General features: G+C 41.1%; 4 protein-coding genes across 4 annotated transcripts; 1 reads left to right on the top strand and 3 right to left on the bottom strand.

The window, feature by feature from the left end:
* Window positions 1-753: 753 nt before the first annotated feature.
* LOC115054553 (CUB and sushi domain-containing protein 1) lies at window positions 754-1,822 on the bottom strand. Its single transcript, XM_029519818.1, has 4 exons — window positions 1,726-1,822; window positions 1,337-1,501; window positions 1,054-1,221; window positions 754-962 (listed from the first exon to the last, which is right to left on the bottom strand). Exons 1-4 carry the CDS (start codon window positions 1,820-1,822, stop codon window positions 754-756), a joined length of 639 nt encoding a protein of 212 aa, XP_029375678.1.
* A 565-nt stretch (window positions 1,823-2,387) lies between these two features.
* On the bottom strand, window positions 2,388-6,145 carry hinfp (histone H4 transcription factor). The gene is made up of 9 exons (XM_029519514.1): window positions 5,697-6,145; window positions 4,897-5,123; window positions 4,586-4,697; window positions 4,306-4,458; window positions 4,152-4,229; window positions 3,768-3,888; window positions 3,544-3,682; window positions 3,327-3,451; window positions 2,388-3,235 (listed from the first exon to the last, which is right to left on the bottom strand). The coding sequence occupies exons 1-9, from the start codon at window positions 5,854-5,856 to the stop codon at window positions 2,866-2,868; spliced, it is 1,485 nt and encodes a 494-aa protein (XP_029375374.1). The 5' UTR covers window positions 5,857-6,145; the 3' UTR covers window positions 2,388-2,865.
* Window positions 6,146-6,673: 528 nt separating this feature from the next.
* Window positions 6,674-11,199, bottom strand: dpagt1 (dolichyl-phosphate (UDP-N-acetylglucosamine) N-acetylglucosaminephosphotransferase 1 (GlcNAc-1-P transferase)). Its single transcript, XM_029519422.1, has 9 exons — window positions 10,785-11,199; window positions 10,550-10,670; window positions 10,249-10,462; window positions 9,991-10,137; window positions 9,724-9,808; window positions 9,440-9,628; window positions 9,250-9,337; window positions 7,894-8,049; window positions 6,674-7,701 (listed from the first exon to the last, which is right to left on the bottom strand). Exons 1-9 carry the CDS (start codon window positions 10,937-10,939, stop codon window positions 7,636-7,638), a joined length of 1,221 nt encoding a protein of 406 aa, XP_029375282.1. The 5' UTR covers window positions 10,940-11,199; the 3' UTR covers window positions 6,674-7,635.
* A 610-nt stretch (window positions 11,200-11,809) lies between these two features.
* On the top strand, window positions 11,810-26,368 carry c2cd2l (c2cd2 like). The gene is made up of 15 exons (XM_029520142.1): window positions 11,810-12,066; window positions 12,357-12,822; window positions 19,992-20,087; window positions 20,313-20,432; window positions 20,766-20,876; window positions 21,234-21,347; window positions 21,507-21,606; window positions 21,694-21,826; window positions 21,931-21,995; window positions 22,249-22,370; window positions 22,900-23,071; window positions 23,187-23,285; window positions 23,612-23,745; window positions 24,437-24,650; window positions 25,264-26,368. Exons 2-15 carry the CDS (start codon window positions 12,442-12,444, stop codon window positions 25,512-25,514), a joined length of 2,112 nt encoding a protein of 703 aa, XP_029376002.1. The 5' UTR covers window positions 11,810-12,066; window positions 12,357-12,441; the 3' UTR covers window positions 25,515-26,368.
* Window positions 26,369-26,526: the final 158 nt, after the last annotated feature.

A 26,526-nucleotide genomic window follows, 5' to 3' on the forward strand; every position in this document is an offset into this window, starting at 1 on the left:
TAATAAATGCACATCGAACACTACCTTTAAAAATTGCTTGCCTACAAAATACTTTGTTAATTCTGACCTCTCCACTCCCTGTGACCAAAGCTCCTCCCTTTGCAACAAGATTAAGGTCTCAGCACCTTCCAGGACAGATGGATTGAGAGGAGGAGCAATGAGACCTTAATCTCTGTGGTTTCACTGGTGCCTCTCCTTGTCTTTACCTTTATTTACCCATTTCTTGTAGCTTCACAAACATATTTACACAGAAACACTGTACAGTTTTCAGAAATCTAATAGAGGTGGGATTTTTGATGAAAAATGACAATATATAACACATACTGACCACATGCTGTGAGAGGGATCTGAACCTTCGGCACTGAAATCCTAAACTCCTGTAAACTCCTGTATACAAAAAATTAGGAGAATTTTTTGGCTTCAGTGTGCCATAGTGATTACAGATCCAGATTGTCTTGCACTGATCTGTCCACGCAACATAGTGTGGCTCTGTTGTGTACAAACTATGTGTGTGTGTCCTCTTCAACTATCTCACCGCACAGTTGACATATTTCCTTCTCCACATTTCAGCCTGCGGAAGCTAAAAATAAAAAGACAAAGGCATACTTTTTAAAGACCGAGAAAATTCATGTTCAAAATTCAAAGAAATAATGAACTACATTCAACTGTGTTTGCACTGAGACAACATTGCAAAGTGCACTCTCAATATAAATTCAACAGTCCATCATTTATCTTAAGAGTTTTAGGAGAAAACTACTCACCACATGATATAGCGCAGTCACAAATGCAGGGGACACACTGTGCAAAGAAGCGTTTCCAGCCGGTCTCCTTCTTTTTGCAGTTGTCTATCTGACTGCAGCCTTGTTTAGGTGGACCGAAGTAGCTCTTGGATGCACAGGTGGAGTTGCAGGTCCCATTTAGTTCCTTCTCACTTATTTCAATGCTTCCCCGCTGACACATTCCTGCAAGACGGACAGAAGAAATCATAAAAAAAAAAAAAAGAGTTAAAAGAATCACAAGATGTTTTGGTCCTTGTGGTCAGGGTTTACTCACGGAGACAGGTAGGTTTCGGCGTCCAGAGACCATTAGGCTGGCAATATCTGGTAGGATTTCCCACCAGCATAAAGCCAGAGCGACAGGTATGCCTCACCATGGAGCCCACCCACCAGTCATTACCATACACTACACCGTTATAGTCGACATCTGGTCTCCCGCAATTCACTGCCACACAAAGGAAAGAAAATGGAGAATGTAACTATTTGTTTGACTTACAAGCAACATATCCACCTATGTTGTTCAATCAAATGTCAACAAACTGTCACAGTTGCAGTCTAACCTCTACACAGGGACTTGTAGCCGAGCCAGCAGCAGCTCGAGTCCCCACAGCGATCTCTCCTCAGTTCCTGGTGACGCGCCTTACAGCCTCCTAAACAAATGGGTGCTGACCCAGACCAGTATAAGTCATCAACAAACTCTGGTTGGGGAATCCATTCTGTGTCTCCTACAGTTGGAAAAAAAAAAAAAATCAAACAAACTTAAAATCATCTACTTTATACACACGAAATGGACAAACTAGAAATGCTCATCATACTAAAAGTCAAACATTGAGAAAAAATGTTGTGATATTGGGATCCATTAGCTCTGTTCCCATGATACACTGAATCCCAGACACCTGAATAACACAATAAAATAACATTATACTGGTGTTATGATATGAGGTCTTACCACTACCTTCCAGCTCTCCAATCCATCCAGGCAACTGAGAAATTCCAGTCTGAAAGGATCTCAATAGTGAAAACAGCAGCAGTGGATAAAATCTCATGGTGTCCATATTTTTATGCTGTTAGTTCCTGTCAAGAATCTGTAGACTGATCAGGGAGCTGAGCGGCAACTTCATCACTCTTACTAGAGATAAAACCATTAGAAGCTGTCCCAGTGGAGCTGAATTCTCAGACTGCAGGGTGAGGAAGCAGAGAACAGTAAATAACACTAGACTAAGCTCTGTGTGCTGCCTAATCTGCTACACAGCTAATACCGCCACGTCCAGTAAATCATGCTGTGACTGGTCTTGCAGCTTTGGCAGACTTGTCATGATTCAATTCACCTGATTACGACCTGAGTGATCATCAAAGCAAAAAGGGGATGAGAGGATCAGAGTGTGTTGGCAGGTGCAGGTTTAGGAGAAACATTAATAGGTCTGTACAAAATAGAGCTGAAAAGAAGGGGAAACAATAAGGCTGGTGCAGACTGTGTAGAGGAAGATGGTTTAGCTTGCCTATTTCTCCAAATGACTTGCTAACACTTAAGAAGAATAATGTGGATCATAGAGAACAGAAACTATTTAAAATACAATTTTTTTACTTTTTATGTCACCAGTTTATTCAGTTTGTAGATTCAGTGTCAATAAATATAGTTCCCAAGCTCATAAGGTAGACCCTCTTTGCTGGATTCTACATTAATGTCAGCTAACCTTCAAAAGATGTGGCTGACGTATTTGGGACATCTAAAAGAAAATAATCAGCCATTAGCCAGTGAAGCAGTATTATTCAACTATCTGATGATGATGCAGTATAATAAATGAGCTGAGAAGAAATCAAAAACTCTGGCAAAGTGATTGTCAACAAATTCAATCTTGGCAAACAAAACACATGAAAAAAGTTTAATTACCTAATATAGGCTTACAGTCAACATTCAGGAGTGAGTGTTTTTTATAAAAAAAAAAAAAAAAAAAAAAAAAAATTATACTACAACTCCCTTACAGCCCCCATTTAGGATTTTACAAACTTTTTCCATGACATTGTATCTGTGAAGAGATACAGAATGTCCTTTCATGTATGGGATGTGTATGTAGGACTGTTGTCGTGGTCAAACCATCTGCACGCCTTGCTGCTGAGCTATATCCTGGAGATGCAGCATGGCAGAGTCCTCTCCTGCTTGTGAAAAACTTCCAGTGAGCATGTGCAACATGCCGCCTTCCTGGGTGCCCTCTGCAGAGCTGATGGTTGGTTGCTCAGTGCTCTGCTCCTCCAACAGCACTCCTCTCAGTTCTACCTGCAACTCTGAAGGAGGTGCACTGGCAGATTCTTCGTCCATCTCCTGCCCTTCAGTCTGGTCCCCATCCTCATCCTCCTCCGCTTGCCTGTTTTGTCTTTCCCTCATCAACTGCTCGGTCAGTTCCACACTCTCGTAGCGTATCAGCTGCAGCCGCAAGAAGCCGTCTTCATGCTCCTTGTACCTGACAGGGTGAAATAAATAGGTCATTGATGCTACAATACTCAACACATCCAAAAGGTGTGCAACACTGAATGCCTCCATGTAAGACCTACCTGAACCTGGGGTGTCCAGAAGGCCATTTGAATTGGTGTTTTTTGTGCAGATGCACTGTTAGGTTGTTACCTCTTGTGAAGCACTGACCGCACACATGACACTTGTAGCGTGCTATAAAACTCCCCTGGTTGTGGAAAGGGCATATTGCAGAGCAATTCATGAATGTAAAATTCCCCTGAAGAGTGAAAGTCAGCAGTCATCACAGTCGCCCATTACCTCGTGTTCTCTTTTGTGGTGAATCTTCATGGTGCCAGGGGTGCGAGATGTGAAGCCACAGCCAGGAACATCGCAGTGGAAGCCCGGTTCACTGCTGTGGGTATCCAGGTGTTTACGCAAATCAATCAGATTCTTACAGCTGCAAACAAAAAGAAAGCTTAAATGCAAGTGTGCGTTGCAGTCCAGCATTGTTTATATTGCTGCAGTTTCAGATGATACAGTACCTGTACTCGCAGTATTCACAGCTGTATGGCTTCTCATTACTGTGGCGGAACTTAATATGGTTACGTAGTGAAGAGGGTGATGGACATGTCATGTCACACAGTGGACATTTGTAGTGGCTCACTGTATCAACAAGGTGGAGAAACAAATGGATGACAACAAATGTTCACTCACTCATCTGAACACTTAAATCTATTACAGGTATAGATGGTCAAAATTAGAGATTTATAAAAGCCTATTTTACTTATGTTTTGTGTTAAGTTAAGAAATCCCAATTAAATCTAAAATGTGCAAAAACAGCAGCCTGATTTAAGGCCACATATTATTTTTAAAATCACTGGGAGCTCTACAGGGAATATTGACCAAGCGTTAAAGGTGGAACTGACCATGAGTCCTCATGTGGTCTCTAAGCAGTCTCTCTGTTGCGAAACGTTTGGAACAGTGTGAACACTGAAATCTCTGACCTGTAGCACATACAAAGACAAAAAGTTAAAACTGAATATTTTCACTCTTAATGTCATTATTCAGAGAGTGCTTTACCTTCCATGGCGCTCTGTCGTATGATGTGATCAAACAGCTTGGTGTTGCTGGCATACATTCCCCCACAGCCTGGACATGCCACTACTTTCTCCTGGGTGTGGCTACGCAGATGCTCCCGTAGTTTAGGACGCCCCTTAGCAGTGGCTTCACAATCTGGAGAGTGACAAATGCATAACTTGTACTCAACAATCCCAAATTCATAAATTTACAATTAGAAGCCTTTAAACATTTGTCACCATTAATTACGACAACATTTCTGAGGTAAAATATTAAGGATTACCTTTCCATCTGCAGCAGATTGGGACTTCACAGTCTCCTGTTGGTACGTCTATGCACAGGCTGTGCATCTCCACATGCCGGTAGAACCACTCAGGGTTTTCATATGGCGGTTGCTTGAACAGATATGAGGATAGCACACAAATACACAAGTAGAATATTTTTTGATTGAAGAACAAAGTAACACCATTTCATGGACATTTAAGTAGAAGAAATGATTTGTTTCATTTCAGTTGTATACACTTCAAGCTGAGGAGTAATGACTGGCTTTTGATTTGTTGGTGTAATATGATTCACAGATGAAGATTGATTTACCTCACATTCCTCCCACAAACAGATAAAATTGTCTGGGATTTCAGGGATGATGTTGCGATTGTGGTAACCGATTGAGCAGCTACCAATTTCTGGTTGGGCAGTAAGCACCTGCTGACCCAGCTGCTTCAGCTTTGTGTGGTAACAGTGAAAGAAAAGATGTCGTCGCAACTCTTCAGGACCCTCCACAGAGCAGAATCCACAGTCTCTCCAGAGACAGTTTCTCTCCTCTTGGTATGAGAAAGAGACTTTGCATTAGTAAGGGTCACCTTTGGGCTTGTTTTTCATCCATCATTTAATTAATAGCCGTTTGTGAAATGTCTTGGTGTTGTAGGCTTCTTAGTCTCTTACTGATTCCCCAAGATTTATGAGATTAAATAAAGCACACAAATCATCACATTAAATATTTGAATCCTTTGTAACTGAAGTCTTTCGGGCAGCAGCACAGATTTGGTATCGTCTGCCAGGGCTGGACAGGAAACATCTTTTCTTCCTACTTGTTTTGGAGACTTTTGAGGCTTGTGGTCTTTAGACAAACAAGCACTCCAGGAAAATGATTTTAGGCAGACGACTTGAATTGAAGAGCATTAAAATGATGGGCCACGGTTCTTTTTGTGTTTTTTTTTTAAGTAACAATTAGCTGCATTCATTTATATCCAATGTGCTGCAGTGCAGGCACAGGTGTGATAAACCGCCCTCTTCTTTCAATGCCGGAAGTATCTTTATTCACATCAGTAGCAGCAGCTGTGAGCACACGTCAAAAGGAAACGACTCTGTGAATTAAAATAAAGAGTGCTGCTCACCTTCTGCTTCTTCTTCATCCTCCTCCGCCATGTTTCCTGCACTAAGGTGACCTTCCGCATGCTTGCAGAAGTTTTCCATCCGACTGAACGAATCCTGACATGCGCCCCATTCACACTCCAGTTTCAGGGCTTTTTTCTGTAAACGCTTGTTGGGGGGCATCTCTCTAAGTCGGAGGGGGGTGGTTGTGTCGTGTTTTACCCCCAACTGCAGCTGCTAACGTTGTCTCCCAGGTTTGACCATCACCTGCCGTCTCCCGGGTCTTAGCTAGCAGCAGGTGTTGGCTGGTTAGAGGGAGCAGACTCTCTGAAACACCGAGCAGCTCCAACACAACCGGACTGCCGTAATTAGACAAACCTAATCAAACACAAACAATGCCAAGTCTCTGATAAGTAGCAGCTTCGACATATTAGTTGGCGGTTTGGAAGCACGATGTAAACATTGGAGTAGTTTCAGCCAATCACAAGAAACGCTGTCTGTGCGCGGGGCAGATGTGCCCCACAGAAACAAAGCTTCACAGTTCTGTGTTCCGGAGGTAATTCCGTTCCGCCTCATTTCCCCCTTTTAATCTTCAATTTAGGTTTGAAGCGACAAATGCTGAAAATCCAACGCATATATTACTGTACTCGTTTGCCATTTTCCAACCTGTCTCATGTCTGAGGCTAAAATTGTACGTTTTACCTTTTTGCTGCACATAAATAAGTCTTTACTATCGCTTTTTGCATAAAAAGCATAATGACAATCATTAAAGCTGTACTCATCTGAACAGTTCCAAGCGATACTAGATTTTGAGGCTGATTTATATATATATATATATATATATATATATGTATATATGTATATGTATATATGTATATATATATATATATATATATATATATATATATATATATATATATATATATATATATGAACGTGGTTATATGGTGATTATGCTATTATTTTTACAACTACAAACAAAAATAATGTCACATTTCATCTTTCTCCACTTTTATTTCTGAATTTGAGTGCTTCAATCTCAATAGTACAATAGTTTCTGAAATATAGTTGCATTCCTAAATGTCCAGTGCCGGTGGACTTCACATTTATCTAGGCTGAACCTCTGGAGAAAATGCATTTCAATCATAAAAATACTTATATATCCAATATCCAGGAAATGTAAAAACAATCAATTCTTCTTATAGTAGGCAGGGCACCTTCACCTTCCGTATTCTTTAAGTAACTTCTACCAGAACGTTGACACTTTTGATATACATTATTACCTGCCTTAAACAAATTCCATGTTATAGTTGTTCCTGTTAATGACGTCCTCATCCTTTTACTGCTTTTATTCACAATCACAATTATAAGTGCATTTATTCAGAGGTAAAAACCAACTGACAAATAAAAAGGATAGTAACTTTTCCCGCCCATGTTGTATGGATTAACAGTCAGGCAAAATGAAGCATGAGTGGGAATATTTTTCCAAGGCCATTTTTTTTTCTCAAACAGCAGATACAGGCAATAGACATCTGTGGTTCTAGGTGTAATCTTTGTAAAGCACTTCAATATCCAAAAATCTGCTCTCAGATTTCAAGAGGAGTCTGCCCGAAAGATCTAAATCCATCCCCACTTACTGTTCTTTCCTTTAAAAACCCAGTAAAAAAATATATTTAGTGTGGACATTCATGACAATTCAGATCATGTCACATTGTTCTGCTTTTAATTATTAAATCCCCAAAAAGGACAAAAACAGAACTACTGTTAATGTTTAGATCCTTTGATGTTTATGGTTATAGGTGAAAATGTTTTAGCCTTAAATATTGAGTCTTTACTGCAGGTCAGGTTTGAGGCAGAAAAGTAACCATGAGGTAATGAAATCTATTGGGAGGCAGATGCTTGTAAAACAGTCCCAAAATAAAGTCCTGTTCTCTAAATGAAGTTTCTGTCCCGCAGAGCTGTTTAAACGTCGTAGAAGAGACGGACCAGATGATAGCGAATCCCAAAGGCCACTGCACTGCCCAATACCTGAGGGAGACAGGAGAATTTCAAATTTCACATTTTATTTGTCCAGCACAAAGTACAGTGAAATGTTTTGCATACCAAACTCTGATTAAAAGAAAACTAATAAGAATAAAATCTCCAAGTGAAACATTCATATTCTTCTCAAAGACTAACGCTTTTCCAGTGTATTTGGATACAGTGAGCACTTTGTTTCACCTGTATGATGAGCATGAGGACTGTGAGATTTCTCTCATGGATAGGCCCCAGTATTTTCAGGACCAGATTTATTAAGGTCATGTTGTTGCACTCAATAAAATCATCATCTCCCTCCTGGTTTCTTCGCACTTCAAGCAGCTTCAATAACTCTGCCACCTGTTGAGAGGGTATTATTGTTATAAACCAATAAACACAAGTAGAAGCCTGCTACTGATTTGCTTCATGTGCATATTTACCTACAAAAATAAAGTCCCACTACATCACTCGATGCACCTTATTAGCAGACCTTACCTGATACCAAAACTCTGAATTATGACCCATAACGAAATTTGTTTTCAGTGATTCAGATAATAAAAACACTGAAATAAAGCAAAATGGTAATTATGTCTAATTATCAGGCTGATTGATTTGGAAATACAAGATAGTCTCTGATATGAACAGATTTGCCTGCTTTGATGTTTTTGGGTTGTTCACAGCATTTACAGAAAACACAAGAAACTTGTGCGACAAAAAAATGGACCAGACTCAGTGATTACCTTCCTAGCAACAAACATTCACCCTGCTCTATGTGCCCTACAGATAATATCCAACTAGGCCAGTGAGCGGTGATAACTATCATGTCTTTGGGGTCATCAGGTGGGAACCACAGACATTCTCTAATTCTAGCTTTCAAATGTTATGAATCGCTGCTTCCAATTCAATTAATTTGAAGAAAAACAATCAGTAAATGTCAAACATCTCATTTAAACTTCTCCATTGTTGAAACTTGTTCTGCACCTTAAATTTTGTTAAACTTCATCTCCAAAATGGGTTTTGAATTATGGGTCAGAACTGAAAAGCCATTTGTAGACATCATCTTGAGTTTTGAGAAATTAAGTTTACTCTTCACTACTTTTATAACATTTTACAGATAACTAATTGAGTATCTGTTTCTGGAGCTAATCCCAGCTCACATTGGACAAGGGCAGGGTAGACCCTGGACAGGACGCCAGTCCATCACAGGGCAACCATACAGAGACCAACAACCACTCAGACCTATGGACAATTTATAGTTGCCAATTAGCCTAAACACGATGTCTTTGGACAGTGGGAGGAAACCGGAGAAAAAACATGCAGACATGGGGAGAACATGCAAACTCCACACAGAAAGGCCCCAGGCCTGGGAACCAAACCCACGACCTTCTTGTTATGGACGCTAACAACTATGCTGCTGTGCTGCCCATTTCTAAAACATAAAAATTGCATGATTACAAATCAATAGCTTAATCCATAGTGAAAATAACATTCAGCTGTATCTCTGTCAATTTTACAACCAGGGTAAGTAAGAAAGTAAGTAAACACAATGAAGCGCTTTACCTTCAGAATGAGGTGTCCTAAGTTAGAAAGGTCCTTTCTTTTGAATTTAGAGTAGCTCATCCCCAGTTTGCCTGTGTCTGGGTTCAATCTTTCATTTGCAGCAACATTGTGAGATAGTAAATTGAGAAAACACAAATGATTAATGTGATTAGCATAAATTGCCACATATGTTCAAAACCTACTTGAGTACCTGGGAAGTCGGTGTCTGGGACAGGGGATGATGTGGAAAAGCTGAGGCAAAGAATAGACAAAGTTCACCACTTGAGGAATAAAGAACAGCAACATTGTTTTGCTGAAGTGTCCCAATATGCCGACTACAGCAAAGTTCATCCCGGCGAAGTAGCAGAAAGTGTCTCCCACAAAGACAGATGAGGGGTACCTGTGATAAAATAAAGTTGTATATGATAAATGATTGGATACTAACGTGTAAAACTGCAGCGGGTATATCATAAAATAGGCTCAAGCTTGACTTACCAGTTGTGATATAAAAGTGCTAATGTGGTGAAGAAAAATGGTATCATAAAGTAGAGGGAGAAAACATGGTCATCGTGGTAATCACCTGATGAATAAAACAACCCAAATTTCAGATAACACATTTAGCATTTTTCAGGATATTTGTGCAACAGGAAAGCGGTACACTGCCCCAACATGTTCCCAAAGTACTTTCACTTTATTCAAGGATTTTCAGCTAAAACTACAAAATTCATTGATTTCCAGGAGAGAGTAGACGCAGCCACAAACCACTGAGCTCCAGGAGGTTGAAAATGATGATGGAGCCAGAGATAAACAGGGCCTGACCCGATTCAATGCCGTTGATGCCTGCTAGGATATTGATGGCATTTGTGCAGAATACAGCAAGCATTCCCATGTAGACGTAGTAGAGAATACCTGAAGAAGATCAAAAGTAGTAAGAGTAACAGGAGTTGCATTTCCTACTTTGAATGGGACACACAGATACCACTCAGCTTTAACAGTTCAGCAAATGACCACATAACTCACCCAAATCCAAGTGCAGCCCAAACAAGGCTCTGAAGGGCTTGGGCACGACAATCACTGTGTTGCCAAAGTTGGTAAAATAGACCATGAGAAGTGGCAGGGAAGCCATTGTGGGAAGCAGGAGCTTGTGTCTCCATCGCAGGTTCAGTACATCATCGGCAAAGCCCAGGAAGATCATGCAGCAGATGGCCAGAAGAGCACCGATCAGCTGTACAAACTGACCAAGAGAAAACATCACGGAGGTCAGAGCCGGGCCCCAGATACACCTGAAACACACAGGTTAACGACACATGAACCCACTCACCTCGTCATGTGGGAAGCCCGTGCAATGATCCCCAACAAAGCAGCTCAGGAAGGGCACCGGAATGAAGCAGAAGAGGATGATGAGGAAGACTGTCCCACTGATGACTCCTTGAGACTCTGGGCTGCGACGACCCAAACAAACACAGCGAGAATTAGGGCTTTTAACGAGCATGTTGGACGCTGTAGCAGATACACTATCAAGCACAAACCCTAATGTATACGGGAAAGGGACTCACACTTGCTTTTTGGATGTTTTGTTGAGGTCCATTCCGTACAGCCGGGCTGAGATGAAATGGTCTTTGAAAGCAGGAATGAGTTTCAGTGTGGCCAAGCAGCCGAGCACAGACATGAGACAGTTGATGACCAGCGGCAGGACGGGGACCGGGGACATGTTTCCAGGCGGGTCCGTCCCTGACAGATCAAATCACGTTTCTAGCTAACCTGACGGAGCCCCTTCAGGCGATCGATGGGCGAGCTTTGGCTGTTTTCACTGAGCTCGAAACATGTCACAGCGCCATTTTCAAAACACTGCACAGCTGTGTGTTTCCGGTGTCGGGGAAAATCCGTCCGTGAACACGACGGAGGTCCATAGTCTCTGTCATCCAGGGTTGTTGGTACGGCTTTCTGTGTGAACTCCACGTCTGAAGTCTCTGTCTGACGACAGGGCGGAACTTCCGGGTAAACTCTTCAAAATAAAACGCCCACAGCGCTTCATTGATCGGAACGATAGTACTTAACTCTTCATGTTTTCAAAAATTATAGTTTTTAAGCTAACTCTGTAAATAAACACTTCCTCCAACTTCCCCCGACCAATACTGAAACGGAGTTAAGACGGAATTTGTTTTTAATGACAATATTTTTAAATGTTTTGTAGTACTGCAGACAAACTAGCAAACGCTCCACCAGTCACCAGTCAAGTTTAATGTCCCGCCATCGTTTTTCTTTTCTTTCTCTCGTATTTATAGAATTTGCAACTCTCCATGTTTCAGTCTGCAGCTCATTCATGTGTCAAGATGTGGTGGTGCAAATTCACAAAAAACATTTGGAATTAATTAAATTGACCACAATCCAGGTTACACGCTGTGAATCGGGGGTTGCTGTCTGACTTTGCGTAGTGGAGCCGTATGTACTGATTAGTTATTGTTTTGTTTTGTTTTCAGACGTTTTTTTTCACTTCCTTGTTGTGTTGTGAGTATGCGTGTGTGTGTGTGTGTGTGTGTCCCGCAGCGCCACCTGCGGGACACACACACTTCCCCTCTTTGTCAGATCAGCACTGTGTGGACGTAACAGCCAGAGGAGGGTCCGACCGGCGGAGGTCTTCACTGCCCGGCAGCCGGGAATGCACCAGCGCGGGCCGCTTGTGTTTGGGCCGATAGGTACCAGCCGGCACTCGGACATGGGACGCATGATTATTTTGTTGTTGGCAGCGCTGCTTATCACCATGAAACCAGCCTCATGTCACCGACGCCGTGCTTTCGATTCCCCGCAGGCTGCAGCCCGGACCGCCTGAGTTGATCGGTAGGTCGGCAGGTTTGCAGTCGGAGGAGAGCCCGCTCACCTCCGGCCTCTTTGTTAATGCACGGCTCATCCTCAGACATCTGCGCAGCCATAACGCAGCGCTCCGTGCAGGAGCTCCAGCTCCAGACGCGCAGCGCACTCGGGCGCTGTTTGCATGTGACCTAAAACAAGCAAATGAAAGTGAGGGACGCGTTTGTCTCCCCTCTCTGCTCCGGGGGTCTCCTCAGTTTAAAGCGCCTACCTAGTCCTTCAGTAAACACGACTGACTGACTGTTTGCTGCCGCTCACAGGCTGAAGGGAGCTGATCAACTCTGACCGACAGGTCCTGACATTCTGAGCGGGACCTGGGGATGTGAGAGACTCCGGGAGGCGGTGATGGAGCTCCAGGAGTTGAGCTGGCTGTGTCTAGTGGCTCTCTTTCTAGCCTCTTTGCTGATCGTGCTGGGATGGCTGCTCCAGTACTTGCAGACCGTGGTGCAGCTGTGGAGGACGAGGACCAGGACCAGGACCGGGACCGCCGAGCAGGACAGGCCAGAGACAGCCCGGCAGCAGCTCTCCCTCACTCAGCCCCGCCACAGCCAGGACGGAGGTGTGTGGGCTTTCCTGACGAGGCTCCGCTCGGGCTGGGATGGAGGACAGTCACCTGAGACCGGAGTCAAAGGCTTACTGACCTCGCTGTTCTCCTTCAAGTCCTTCAGGGACCACTGGCAGAGAACCTGGGTGAAAGCTCTGAATGAGCAAGCCTGCAGACATGGGGTGAGTTGGTCATTTGACATATATAAGCCATGAGGAGGAGGTGTAGCACAAATTATATTGCAAAGGAGACTTGATGGCGTTGTGTAGAAGAGCATGGATACATTACTCCACTAAAGTGAGGGCATAAATAGTTAAGCAAGGGCAGTTGTTGTGCCCATGTGCAGTGGAAGTGTGTGTAGGCAGAGAGGTAGAGGTGTGGGGGTTGGAGTGTATCTAATCGGTAAGAGGATGGGGGGCAGAGCCTTGCGTAACAGCTCTGAATCAATGCACATAAGAGCTGAGAGGCAAGACCAGTCAGCATAGTCACAGTATGAACACCCACACTTCATAAAAATAGTCTGATACCCCCTCCTGTGGGGGGAAATGGATGTGTTTGATCACAGTGGGAAGCGGTAAAATCAGTGTTGCTGCTCAAGACAGAAGAATGGATGTCTCACTTTTTACACTTCGTAATCTTCTCTGTCCTTATTACAAAGTTACATCACTGCTTTACATAGAAATGTAGTAAATTCCAGTGTGCCCAGTGATCCAGACAGGTTGGTGGTCTGGCACATGTTAGAAGCTGTGAAGGTAAATTCCCAAAGGTCTATCTCCTTTTGAATAGTTGCTTTCATCTGTGTATATCAAAGTGTGCCACCCAGTCAGATGTTTACTATGGGCTCTGGAAGGAAGTGGATCCTCGATCCCACTACCTTTGAACTGTGTGTGTGTATTGAGTGAGATCTGGGTTGCTGAACAGTTTGAAGGGGTCATATCAATCCACACCACTCAACTCTGAGCAGATTTTCATCAAGTCTATTACTCCTTTGATATACTCTGCTAACCAGCAGAGTTAAGCTAAAATGTGACATGCTTTTCTCAGTGAACCTATTAGAGTACTAGTGACTTCTTTTAATTCACTATTACTGTTTATTATCGTTAAGTGGTTCAGTATTGTGATGGTTTGACCATAATGTGTTATCACTACAAAATTCTACTGTCCAAATAATCCTCTCAATTCATGTGTTGTTGGCTGCGGCCAGCTGTTATGCTAAGCTTAGGTAACTAGCTGCTGGATAGTGAGCCTCGTGTTTAGTGGATAAACATGACAAATACATTCATCTTCTCATATAAGGCCTTAAAATAAGGCAAGAAAGACTGTTTCCCAAAGTGAAAAAATATTACCCCAGAGCCTAACAGCCTTTGTGCTGTTAAAGATGCATTATGCTCACACTGGAAGAGCTTTGAAGACTGCAATGTGATTCTTTCATGTTAATGTGTTTTCTCAGCATATTCTGCATGCTGTTTAGTTTTATGTGCAGCATTAAGTCAGGAGAGGTTATGTCTGTGTTTCAACAAAGTGTTGAATATCCTTTTTTTTTTGTGCAGGTCTCAATGACTGTACTTTCCTGTGTGGTGGTAAATGGGGACGTGCCAGCTTAGTTATCTTACAGTGGCCTAAGTAGTTCAGTCATTATGACCTTTGTCAGTCTCAGTGTCCAAGAAACTTTATAACATTGGAGGGAAACCAGGGGGAACTCTGAGCATTTACTGAGAAAAGTCACCGTTGTGTTTGTTTAGGAGAAGCTTGCTGTGGAAAAATGCCTTCATTATTTCCTGTAGGGTTTGACCTATGCTATTTGTTTTATTTAAGGTGGCCTTTGGACTTATATTGTGCTTTAATATTGCCATGCTGAAAAACAAGGAGAAACAAGGCTTTTATCTAGCAGCGATAAGTTATATGATGTTTATTCTAAGATAAGTTTCCAGACTGGGTAAATTTGTCTGTGATGGAGGAGACGGTGGACAGGCTGTCCTCACCTGTCTGTTCATGCAGTGTTGAGTTTGTGACCTGAGAGTGTGACCCTAGGTTTCCTGGTCTCACTCATTACAATAAAATATCTACACATCATCGTGTCCATGTGTAGAGCAATCTGTTATTCTGAATGTGTCTGGGGTGAAGGCAAATCACTTGTGAGGTTGTTAATGAAACATTGTGAATGACTGGGATAACAAATTACCAGCATGTCTTCCTAAATGCCCGGAGTTCATCTAAAGAGTTGACATAGTCTAGTGATGTTGACATTGTATTGTAACTTAAAGGTCACATACTTAGTCTTCCGAGTGTCCTTTGAGCAAGTGTTGTAACATGTTATAAAAGCCGATAAACACAATCTTTTTGTCTTTACTGTCATGTTCCTGCTTTTTCACTTCAGCCAGTGCAACCGGACTTGAAAAATCTGCTGTGCTTTGTGGGGGCATGTCAAGTAATAACTGGCCACGAACAAGTCACGTACCTCTCATGTACAAAAAGTACCTGCCACCTGCAAGGTGTGCTGCTACGCCCACATCTAAAAAAAAAAAAAAAAGAGTAGTAACTGCCAAAAGTATGGCCCCAAAGACTCATGTTCTTGTCTCATTTGAATTACACGATTATGTTTCTGCATCAGGTAAAACATGAGCTTCCCAGGAGGAGCACAGCACAATGAAGATACGGCATCAGTGTCATCATGTGGGGATTAGCAAGAAAATCCTTTATAAGCTGAGTACTTCTCCAACATTTAAGACTTTGAAAGAAGTCATTAAACAATTATGTTTTATCCAATTTATCTAAATGAAGTAAAGTTGAATGAACTTGTTAAGAAAACTTGCAGCAAGAAATAGACATAAATGGGCATTTCTAACTATTCCAACATAAAGTTCAATTGAATTAGGAAATTAGAAACAGTTAGATGCTTTGTTGCTACAGCAAACCACAAATTCATTTAGCTAATTAATTCAGTCATTCATTCATCCTTTTCCAGGTCACGGGGTGCTGGAGCCAATCGCAACTGACATTGGGTGAGAGCAGGGTACACCCTTGACAGATAGCCAGTCCATTGTAGGGCCATCTAGTTTATCATAAAGATTAAAAACAGGGAGAAACATCAGAAATGTTTTCGATGGTACACAAAGTCAGTTTACTGTGTATTGATTTGCTCTGCCTTGAAATTGTCACATGTAGGAGTGTCATGGTAGCCTGGTCGATGGTATTTCTCAGGAGAGCAGCAAATAAAATATCTCAGGAAGTTTAGCAGACACCTATTTGGAAAAGTTTCGATGATTTATTATTGCTGTTTACATGTGATGTGGTAAAGTTGTAGCAGCTTTTGTAACCAGCTGAATTGAATGATCACATAATAGTTTCCAATACTGTGTTCATTGTCAGGGTCATTCTCAACATGATATTCTTCTCGGGGTCGGGGTTTTCTCACTGAACAACAAAAGAAATTTCATCTAGTGGAGTATTTCTCACTGTTCCATTTTTCACTGTAATATTGCTGATTGTTACGGATATTTCATTAGCCATCTCGAAATGAAGGCTGTTGCCTTTGTTGTCAGAATTTTACTGTGGGCATTTCGATTTCATCAACTACAAACACATTCTCACATGACAAAAAGCACTTAATTTTTTTTTTTTGATGTGTCAGTGGGTCTCTGTTTCTAATTTGGATGTACACTAATTTTGGAAGTCTGGTTTGGATTTTCTCATTAGTATCCCGTTCACTGCATCAAGGAGTGGTGTACCCACTCATAGGGGAACATGTAACCAGTGTTTATTTACAGAACAACTCAGTTTACTCTTGTATTGATGCTGCAGCAATGTGGATGTGCTCATCAAACAAAGCAGGATGACTGGAGATAATATGCTGCTGACAGTGTCTCAGAAATTTTCCTTGAAGAAATTTAGTCAAGGGTTCGGTTTCCTGTCTCAAAGACATAGATAAGATAAGACAACGTGAGACCCCAGGGTGAAAGGTTTTGTGGTTGAGGACTGCCCAAGTGTTGCAGCTGGGATCTGTAGATTCTGGAAGATATGACAAGTCTATGTCTTGTCTAATGTTGATTTATAGTCTTCCTAAGGAGACAACCCCCCCCCCCCCCCACTCTTCCCCTGTCCCTGTAATCCAGGGATTTGGCCTGAGGCTTCATTGCAGCTGGTCATATCCGGTGATGTCAAATCAAGGACACCGTCTTGGAGCAGAAACACACGCATACATTCATGTGTGACAGCTAGTTAAATGGCGTATGGTATGGTATGCATTAAGGACATATCTGCATATATCTCATTGTGTCTAGGTTAACAGAAATAAAAGACGGATAAATCCACTCAGCAGCAACAAAAGTCAACAGCACATGCACTATTTGGTCCTCCTCCTGCACTTTTGGACAGTAATCCCATGATGCAACTTGCCATGACTCAGTTGTTTACCCAAAGAAAATGCCTGTGTGCTGAAGTAGAAGATCCTCAGGCTATAATCTCACCCGAGCAGAGTAATTTTGATATAGAGCTATTCAGGTTTCTCCGGCTGGATTTGCTTGTGGAGGAGGCTGGAAGGACTGGACTGGTTGACCCTGCTCAGACCTGCTGATCATAAAACCATCACTGTACTGTGTTCATCTGCAGCTGACAGATGATTTCAAGACCCTGTCACGGGGTTCAGTGAGTGGAAAAGGAGAACTAATAGATCTTATGAGTGTGCATCTGCAAGGAAGGAAGCTAACTGTCCATTCAGGATCTGCAATTATAAAGAGTGCAGTGATTAGCATGAGGCCACAGTTCACTTCTTCCCTCTTGGACCGTGAGCTGCCGGCAGATAATTAATGCCCTGTGATTATACTCAAGTAGATTTCCTCTTAACGACAAGGGATGTTAAGCACCCAGTCCCTCATTTGATGGCCAAGGAAACTAAACTTTTTATCCCCAGTCACAAATTTAAATTCACCAGCCTGTTTTATGGTGAGAGTCAAAATAAGCCAAATTATTAAAATCTTTTTGCAACAGGCGTTGACCTGCTAGGCTGCTTCTTTAACTCCTTTGAATTTAAATTACTGACACACATAACGTATTTATGCAGATTTTATACACACCGCCTAAGACTACATTGATAGTTGGAATAAGATCAGAAATGCGTGGATGAAAGGAAAGAAAGGACATTTCAAATTAGTTTCAGGTATTTCATTATTATTAAAGTAGACAAAGTTTATCCTTTGTTTTTGCCTAAAAGAAATGCAATGAAAAGAAATGACAAGAGAGGAAGATGAGGGTCAACAAAAGCCACAGGGGGAATGTATTTCTGCTTGACCCACATGCTTTCCAGAAGAGTTCAGCCAGTCATAGCCAATTGTGGTGATGCTGACAAACCTGAAGTGACATCATGGATGTCCTCAGGAACTGCCCCATTCCCAGAAATACCCTCCACATGTATACACAGTTGAACAGTCATGGTTCAGAAGGACGAGTCTGTGGTTATGCTGCTAGAATTGCCCTCTCCATGACAATATGAGGTCTGCAGCTTTTGCCAGGAAGATACACAACACCACAGTGCACCAGATGGCTACCTACACACTCCCTTTGAAAGCACAAACAACCCTTTGACCATTTACATATACTGAGTTTGAAATGGTGATGAAAATATCAATAAATATGTTGCAATTTTTTGGACATATTTTCCAGCCTTATATATATATATATATATATATATATATATATATATTCATGGCCATGCAAGACTGAAATGCTGCAGGATGTCTGCATCATATGTAGCCAGACTTCCGTGTGAACTAGCGTTGAGGTAATCCAAAAACCATACAATGCTGGAATTGTATTTCTGTCCAGAGGGTGATTATTTAGAGAAAATCATATCAACACCCCCTGGCAGAAACAACAAAGCCTGCAATACTTGATTGACACATCGTGGCAAGTCTATGCTGCTGTGTGTCCGAAAGTAATTTGCAAATATATAAATTTGTCTTTCCTTTTATTTTTTTTGCCTGTTGAGCTAAAAAAGAAAAAAAAAACCCTGCACCATTCCTTATGCCTTGAAAGGGATTCAGATTTGATACTGGGAGTTATATTCTATGTAATTATATTTTTAATGTTCCCAGTTTGAGTCTGGGACCACAGACCTTTGATTCGTGTCAAATCCCACTCACTCTTTTAATATTTTCTGTCTGTATCTACACTAGACAAATCCAAATATGGTGGTGTTTCACTGTAGTGACAGAAACATTTAAGAGGCACAATATTGTGAATCTTTTCATACAACTGAGGAGGTAATTCATCTTGTTCGGGGTATGACAATAAATCATATTGCCTCCAACACTAATTCAGAAAAGTCTTCCTTCCTGTAAGAATGACTACAAATTGATGCAGTCTTCATAGTGGATGGTGTGAGATTTTAGCAAACATGTCTGCAACATTTTCATTATTGAAAAATCTCTTTTATCTCCTAACTTGAATGTAATCCAGCATGTCATCTGCTTTATGACACATTGTGATGAAGGATTTGTTCACTCAATTCTCATAATTGTGCTTTCGGCCATAAGACCTTGTAGCATTAATTTGTTTAGAAGTGGCATATGAATACTTTTGACTCAAAAACTTTGTTAAAGGAAAAGTTTCTCCAAACATCAGTGACGTTGCTTGTTGTATGATACCAAAAATGCTTAAAATTAATGAAATACCATCTAAGTAGGGCTGGACAATATTGACAAAATTTACAATATATTTCTTTACTTCGGTTGTCATCATATAATTCCATTATCGATATGGACATTGTAAAAGTCACATAAAAACTGTCACGAATGCTCAAAATGGATGTCTGTACTACAAACCTTTGAAGAACAAGTTTGGCAGGTCAGTCTGAGTAAATCATTCATTCAATCATGTTCACATTTTATTTGTATTCAGCCTTCATATACAAACAAGAAAACTATCATCGTAAAATAAACATAAACCTCGGCTTTGTTTAAACTGACTTTAAACCACAAAATCTGCTCATTATCTTATTCTTGTGCAAATAGATTGTAACAAAAGTGCTCTGAGTTGCTACAGAATACAGATAAAAGAGTGATGTTGATGTTGTTTTATGGACAGGCTGTCTTAAACGTCTGTGAAGCCTGATCTTCAGGCTCTCGATTTATTTTCTGGAGGTGAACTGCTTCAGATGGTAGAGATATCAGATGTGTTTCTGCTGCTAGTCAGCTGATCTCCAACACATTTAGCAGGCCACTGAAACGCCACACAACTAGGCTCTTCTCTCTTACTGAAGACCTCATCAATGTACTTACACAAAATCCCCAAGTTTGTCTTCTCTTGCTATAATCTAATATTTATTACATTTGTTCTCTTCCTCTTTTTCTCACAGAGCTCCATCCAGATCACTTTTGACAGCACTCCTCAGTTAACTGCTGCCTCTGCAATAGACAGTGTGACCTGCACTGACCAATCAGCACACCGAATGGTAGGTCACCTCTGTGGTCCACGTTCAGTAGGGTCTAGTAAAACCGGGATTAATGTCTTTAATTGGAGTAATGCATGACAAAAAATCCTGGACCGAATATCTAGGTCAAGTAAGATGCAGATGAAGACACAGATTTGAATAGTGTATGTTTAAGAGTCTGTTGGTAAGGAGCAAATCCAAATCATGAATGTTTTTCAAGTTATTTTTCATCCTTTTGTATGACAGATTTTACACTGTAACTGTTGGGTGGACACAGTGACATTTCCCGTAACAGTCACCCAGCAGTCACCCGCTGCCGTTTCCATGGACACCTATCAGATCACCATAGCACCTATGGTGACAAAGGTACAAAAGCAAACCACCTGGATTTGTAATATTATTATTGGATTCTTCTTTAAGACAACAATGTAAGCTGGACACCTGGATTTGTGCAATTTGCATATTTGTGGGCATCCTCGCAAAGCAAATGAGAATGTAAGAGTGTTATTTGCATTGATATTTAAATATATAAATTTACAATAAAAATCCAATAGCCTCTGTGTTTGTTTGTTTATCTAAGCTGAGAATAAATCATGTTACCTCCTCACACAGAGATTTGTTTTTCTCTTCACTTCCCTAAAGTGGGTGTTCCTGTTAAGAGTAACATGTTTCCACACTTACTCCCTCTCTTTCCATCAGGTGGTGGTGTGTCTGGAGGAGGTGGAGGACGAGGGTCTGCTGATGTACTGGACTCTTTCCAAGCAGCCATCATTTTCTCTGACTGTGTCTCCATGCAAGCTACAGAGGCAGGTGAGGGCATCAAATAATGGGTCTGCATTCTTCTGTGCATTCACAATAATAGACGTCTCTGACTGTTCTCAAACGTTCAATCTTCATGAATTCAAATGTTTTGCAAGCAAGTCACAGCCCAATTAAACTCACCATTAGTGATTATGGAAATGCTGTTCTTGAATGTTTTTACATGAATGAGAATAGCATTTTATGCCTTTTTTCTGAGGAAGCAGCACATTCAGTAAAATAATGAAAAAAACAACCAGCACATTGTACCTTTTGCATATTAGAAGTAAGAGTATTATTGATTGATATTCTTCATAAACCAAGTTCTGGTTTATCTTCAGAGATATCAGTTGCCCATTTTTTCCTCAGGGCACTGAAGGGGAGGCAGACCTGGGCATGATTAAGGGACTGATCGAGGACACTTTGTTCAGTACTCAGCCCGCCATGGTCCTCAATCTCAAGACCTGTGCATCCGGTCCTTTGGTGAGAAACAGGAATTTCTTACATATTTTGAAGCAATAAGATGAATTCAATAGCATTTGTTTGCTGACATTTATGAGAGCTTTGACTGACTGCTGTATAACAGCTGCTGTGATTGAATTGATTTTGTTATTGGTATCTGCACTATTTTTATGGTCCCAGGCCCCCATGGACCATCTGTCACGGGGATTGAACTCTGTGCCCCAGAGTGTCTTGGTGTGGCGACTACAGTTAAGGCAGCTCAGGGCTACCTTAAGCAAAGGTCAGATCTTTTCCCTCTTTGTCAGATCATGCCAGTTCAACTTCTTGCTGATTGCTGATGTCTCACTGCGCCGCTCTGTGTTAGCAGGTCAGTGTTCTAAGTCAGAGGAGCTGTGCTGTGTCCTTAGCCTGGATCACCCCTTCATAGAGAGGACAACTGGCTTCCTGCCCGTGCCCAGCAACTCCAATGTCCCACTGGAATGGAGTGAAGAAATTACTCTGTAAGAGGCCAAATAATGTAAAGTCACATTATTCCAAATCATGTATTTTGTCATAGTGTTTTTTTCTCTGGTATTCTAACACTGCTGCGTTCTCTGTGATGAAGAAAGTTGGGCCCAGAAACCAAAGAGCTGAGGGTGAGACTTCTGGAGCGGACTGGCAAACAAGAACGTAAGGCATTGCTTGATGGCAATTTACTTTTGGCTGCACTTCAGAAACCTGATCAGCAAGAAAATGTAGGCTGCTTAGTCAAAGTCATCAGTGCTTGAAATGCGCTGCTGGCGGACTGTTAAATGTTCTTTGTTAGCGTTTTAGCATGTGTAAGTGTCAGGAGATGCTCATGTGGTGGATTCAGAGTGGCAGTATATTAAAAAGCTTTCATGCTGTTTCTATAAATATGTTATGGCTTCCTTCTGATTGGTAGAATTCCTGCCTGGTTATGCCTCCATCGCCCTGGATTGCCAGTGCAAAGTACCCACTGGACAACACGTACTCTCAATAAGCCCTGGCCACGGCCTGGCACCAAACGCTACTATCACAGCAGAAGTGAGTGACATGATGTAAAGCATTTTTGCCAAATTAAAGAACTGTTTCAAAGTGATCCCTGTTCTTTAAAGCGTACAGTTACATCACAGTCTGTCATCAAACATAGAGCAAGGTGGACAAAAAAGATTCACAACAAAAACAGGGAGTGTTGTATAACAGCTGATTTTGCCTGTAACAGCTCTCTGAAATCCCTTGTGGCCTTCTCACCAGCCAACCTGTAGCCTTTTTTACTTTTTCAGCATATTTCTTGAAAGAGAACATAAACATCTGCTCTGTAAATCTCTGTGAATATGCCACAGCAAAAAATACAGCACCATCTGTAACCCTCCTGCGACCTGTTACACCTACTAGTTAGTCATCTAAATTTGTCTGCGCAGGTCCAAATGTCAGTTTAAATAGAGTGCCCACCTGTAGAATAAAGGTCCCTCTTTTTTGAAGAATTGCCAACCATCTGCTCTGCATATTTAATATATGAAATTAAAAGTGAAAATGCAGTCTTAAGGTTCTATTTACTGTTTGTTTCTTCCAGCTACTATATGTGGAAACTGAGGAGCCTTGCAGCATCCCCAATGCTTTGCCTCTTCGTTCCTCGCTCACTCCCACTAAGAAAATAGATGTGGACCGAACAATCATGCCAGATGGAACCATTGTCACCACTGTCACAACTGTCCAGTCTCGACTTAAAGTGGAGCGCAGTCCAGGTTTGAGAAGTATTACATTTCTTCAGGCTTGGCTCACAATGAGAGCTATAATCATGTATGATAATATTAAGTGATAACATTAATAATAGCATAAAATAGTTGTCTTTTCTTTCAGGTAATTCCCCTCTGTGTTCACCATCCAAAGTGGAGGTGACTGAGAAGAAACCCACCATCCTGTCTGATGACAGAGACAGCTCCAGCCCCAACTCCAGCAGTGAGTGGCAGACATTGTTTTACATAACAGATGCAAAGCAGGATAAGCAACAAGCAGCAGAGAAACATGAGAGCAATGAAATTTTCAGTATGTCATGTGGTCCTCTTCTAAAAAACCTCAAACTTTTAACAGGTCTACATGAGTGGGGGGGGCACTTGCCATACAAGGCGAAGTCCAAAAAATGTCTGATACATACATATATAAATGCAGACATGTTGTTTTTTTGTATATAGATGCACTGGAACCAAAATCAATTAAATAATGTATACATTATAATATTTTGCCAGTGTAATGCTGATTTACATATTCATGTTTTTGTTTCTCAGAGAGCAGCCGCCTCTCTAATGGCCTGGATCCTGTTGCAGAGACAGCCATTCGCCAGCTGACAGAGTCGGCCTCCAAAGTAGCACGGAAGACACCAACAAAGAGGAGCACATTGATCATCTCAGGCGTGTCAAAGGTCAGATAATGGAATTGTCGTGTGTCCTTGTTGTGTGAATTCTGTAGAATTTGTGCTATCCCTGACAGAAACAAAGTAATGAGTCTTTTTTCTCTACAGTATACAGTAAAGAATATTCATTTAAAGGTAGTAAATGTAAGTATGTGAAGGAAATATACACACTGTAGTTGCTTTTTTGCCTCTGTGGCTGATTATAGCGTAACATTTTACTTTCCCCAAGTTAAGCTAAAACGCAAACTTGTTTTATAGTTTTTACGTTTACCTGTTTTTATCTATATCAGTCATTAATGGCCAACACTTACTTTTAAGGAATCTTTCTTATGACGGAAAGTGGCTTGAAACCAGGCAAAATGAGCTTGGTCTAAATATAGTCCCCAGTCACAGGCCCCCGTTGGACCATATTACAGCGGAATGAGTCTTCTGACCTGATTTTTGCCCTGCACAGAAATGTATCCAGTGCAAGAGGCAATACTTAAAATCTGGCACAAAAATCAATGAAATGTGCAGATGTCATGATACTTAAAATATAAATATGCAGACTCATATTTTAAAAGAATGATAACAACGTCAAACATTGCTTTTAAGCACAATTCCAGTAAGCAGTTACATACTTCCATCACATTCTTGTGTGCTCAGTAAAAATGATCTTTTTGAAAGGATATAAATTGATTCAGTATTTTATACCAAGTAGGTTCCACTCTCAGACGATGACAATGCATTATCGAGCGGCTATGCTGCAGCCATGGATGCAGCAATGCATGGCAACCATTTTGCGGCAGGGCATCACCAGGACCCTGATGAGACCACACCCTCCGATGTGTCAGAGCGTCCATCTGTGGACGATGTGGAATCAGATACTGGTTCAACTGGTGCCTTGGAAACCCGCAGCCTCAAGGACCACAAAGGTAACACTGTTGTCTTAGGAATCGGTAGACAATGTGATTGCTTATTGAAATGAAGTAAATATGAACATTAGAAATACTATCACATAATAATTGTAAAATTAATTAAATGCAGGCCTTCAGGGAAAAGCTGGGGGTCCAATGCTAACCAGGTGCCAAGAGATTCAGTTGCTGCTAACACTGTTGTGAACCTAATATTCAACAATTCAGATACTGTTTTAGCTCCTTCTCTTGTAGCATATATTTAAAAATAGATTTTGATTCTTTGGGTGTAATTAAAAAGGTTGTTAGAGCCATAAGTCACCCCTATTCTGTAAAATTGGACAAATCCTTTATAGTCTTACATAACATCAAAACTATGACTTCACAAGCCATATGACACAGCTGACTTGAAAGTCCTGCTACTGCCCCCTGGAGGCCATGTTACCACACACACCCAATCAGACAAAAGTGGCTTTGACCAGTGCTAAATTTAATTTGGATATCAATTTGATAGGGAATTTGTATTTTGAAATCAGTAAATTAACTCATAAAGCTAGTAGTTATATGATTTAGATATTAGATAGTTTCATTCAAAAAGGTCTGTAACTTCCTGCTGCCTGTTTCCCTCCTGCAGTGGGCTTTCTACAGAGTGGGACCAAGCTGCTGTTCCGCAGAAGGCATCGAGAGAAGGAGCCATGTCTCAGCCAGTCTCATGAAGACATCTCCAATATGGGCAATAACTTTGCTGCTGCTGCAGCCAGCAGTCGTAAAAAGTCTGGCAGCTTCTCCCGGCGTCTGATCAAACGCTTCTCTTTACGCTCATCTAGCAAACCAAAAGGCAAAGGGACTGCTACCAACGGAGGAGCAAGCTCGCTGGATAACTGATTATCATTGGCTGGGTAGGACATGTGTCACCCTGACTGAACAAGATTGATCCAAAAAAAAAAAAAGACACCCAACACCTAGATATCACCCCACCCCAGGCGGGCAATCACCTGTACTCGATGGAAAGAGAATGTATGGCGGGGCTTTCCTCTGAAAATAAATTATTGCACCTTCAAACAAAAGTCGTGTAGAATCACGTCACTGAGGTTTAAATGTGATTATGAAATCTGTTTATTTTAAGGAATAATTTGCTGCTCCAGTGAGGAGAAGGGAATAAGTACAGCAAAAAAGTGTGTGTCCTATAATGGGGGTTTGTGACAGATGGTGGAAATGCTCTTAAACTATATGGATAAAAAATGCTAGTATAACATTATTGGTTGCACTTTTGACAGAGTTTTTTTAACAGTACATGTAAAGTTCATGGGTTGTGTAAAGGTAATTTATTATTATGTTGTTTTCATGAAACAAGTGCTATTTTTATTTTACTCGCAAAAGGTGACTCATCATAGTTGCATTATATTAAAACATATTGCACACAAATGTAATTTTAAATGCATAGTTTGGGTGAGTTAAGAAACATCAGTTGTATTGTAGTCATTGTGCTCATTCATAATTTCTTAAACATTGGTTTTAAAATGATGCTCAATGTTGTATCCTATATAAGAAGCATAAAAGATAATATATATACTGTACTTTTTATTTTATAAAGGTACTTTCTGTGGAACTTCATTTGCTCATAAATGAATTTAAGTTTGATTTGGAAAGTCCAACCAGTCAGGGTCTCACTATTTAAGCTAAGCACTGAGTTTAGATTTTTCTATGACAGACAAAAAAAAAAAAAAAAAAAAAAAAAAGCTAAATATAATCAGGTGCAGCTTTCCTTTCATCTTCTGTTGACTGTGTGCATCTAAGCACATTTTAAAGACTTCAAATGTTGCTCAAATGGATATTTCATTTTTGCAATAACGTCCACTAATGTGCAGCAAGATTGCATATGTTATACTGATTGAAC

The sequence above is a fragment of the Echeneis naucrates genome, chromosome 14 (assembly GCF_900963305.1).
Source record: "Echeneis naucrates chromosome 14, fEcheNa1.1, whole genome shotgun sequence".
Taxonomy (NCBI): Eukaryota; Metazoa; Chordata; class Actinopteri; order Carangiformes; family Echeneidae; genus Echeneis; species Echeneis naucrates.

Bases quoted from the DNA above. Each gene is read 5' to 3' on its own strand.
- c2cd2l (XM_029520142.1), top strand. From the start codon at position 12,442: ATGGAGCTCCAGGAGTTGAGCTGGCTGTGTCTAGTGGCTCTCTTTCTA. The intron at 20,877-21,233 runs GTGAGGGCATCA...TTTTTTCCTCAG, and splicing joins CATGCAAGCTACAGAGGCAG to GGCACTGAAGGGGAGGCAGA. The intron at 23,746-24,436 runs GTCAGATAATGG...TATACCAAGTAG, and splicing joins TCATCTCAGGCGTGTCAAAG to GTTCCACTCTCAGACGATGA.
- LOC115054553 (XM_029519818.1), bottom strand. From the start codon at position 1,822: ATGAGATTTTATCCACTGCTGCTGTTTTCACTATTGAGATCCTTTCAG. The intron at 1,222-1,336 runs GTTAGACTGCAA...TTTGTGTGGCAG, and splicing joins CTACAAGTCCCTGTGTAGAG to TGAATTGCGGGAGACCAGAT. The intron at 963-1,053 runs GTGAGTAAACCC...TCCGTCTTGCAG, and splicing joins GCCGAAACCTACCTGTCTCC to GAATGTGTCAGCGGGGAAGC.
- hinfp (XM_029519514.1), bottom strand. From the start codon at position 5,856: ATGCCCCCCAACAAGCGTTTACAGAAAAAAGCCCTGAAACTGGAGTGT. The intron at 4,698-4,896 runs GTAAATCAATCT...TATCTGTTCAAG, and splicing joins GTTTGTGGGAGGAATGTGAG to CAACCGCCATATGAAAACCC. The intron at 3,452-3,543 runs GTAATGGGCGAC...TTCCACAACCAG, and splicing joins ACCACAAAAGAGAACACGAG to GGGAGTTTTATAGCACGCTA.
- dpagt1 (XM_029519422.1), bottom strand. From the start codon at position 10,939: ATGTCCCCGGTCCCCGTCCTGCCGCTGGTCATCAACTGTCTCATGTCT. The intron at 10,463-10,549 runs GTGAGTGGGTTC...TCTCTTGGTCAG, and splicing joins CGGGCTTCCCACATGACGAG to TTTGTACAGCTGATCGGTGC. The intron at 9,629-9,723 runs GTAAGTCAAGCT...ATTTTATCACAG, and splicing joins GCACTTTTATATCACAACTG to GTACCCCTCATCTGTCTTTG.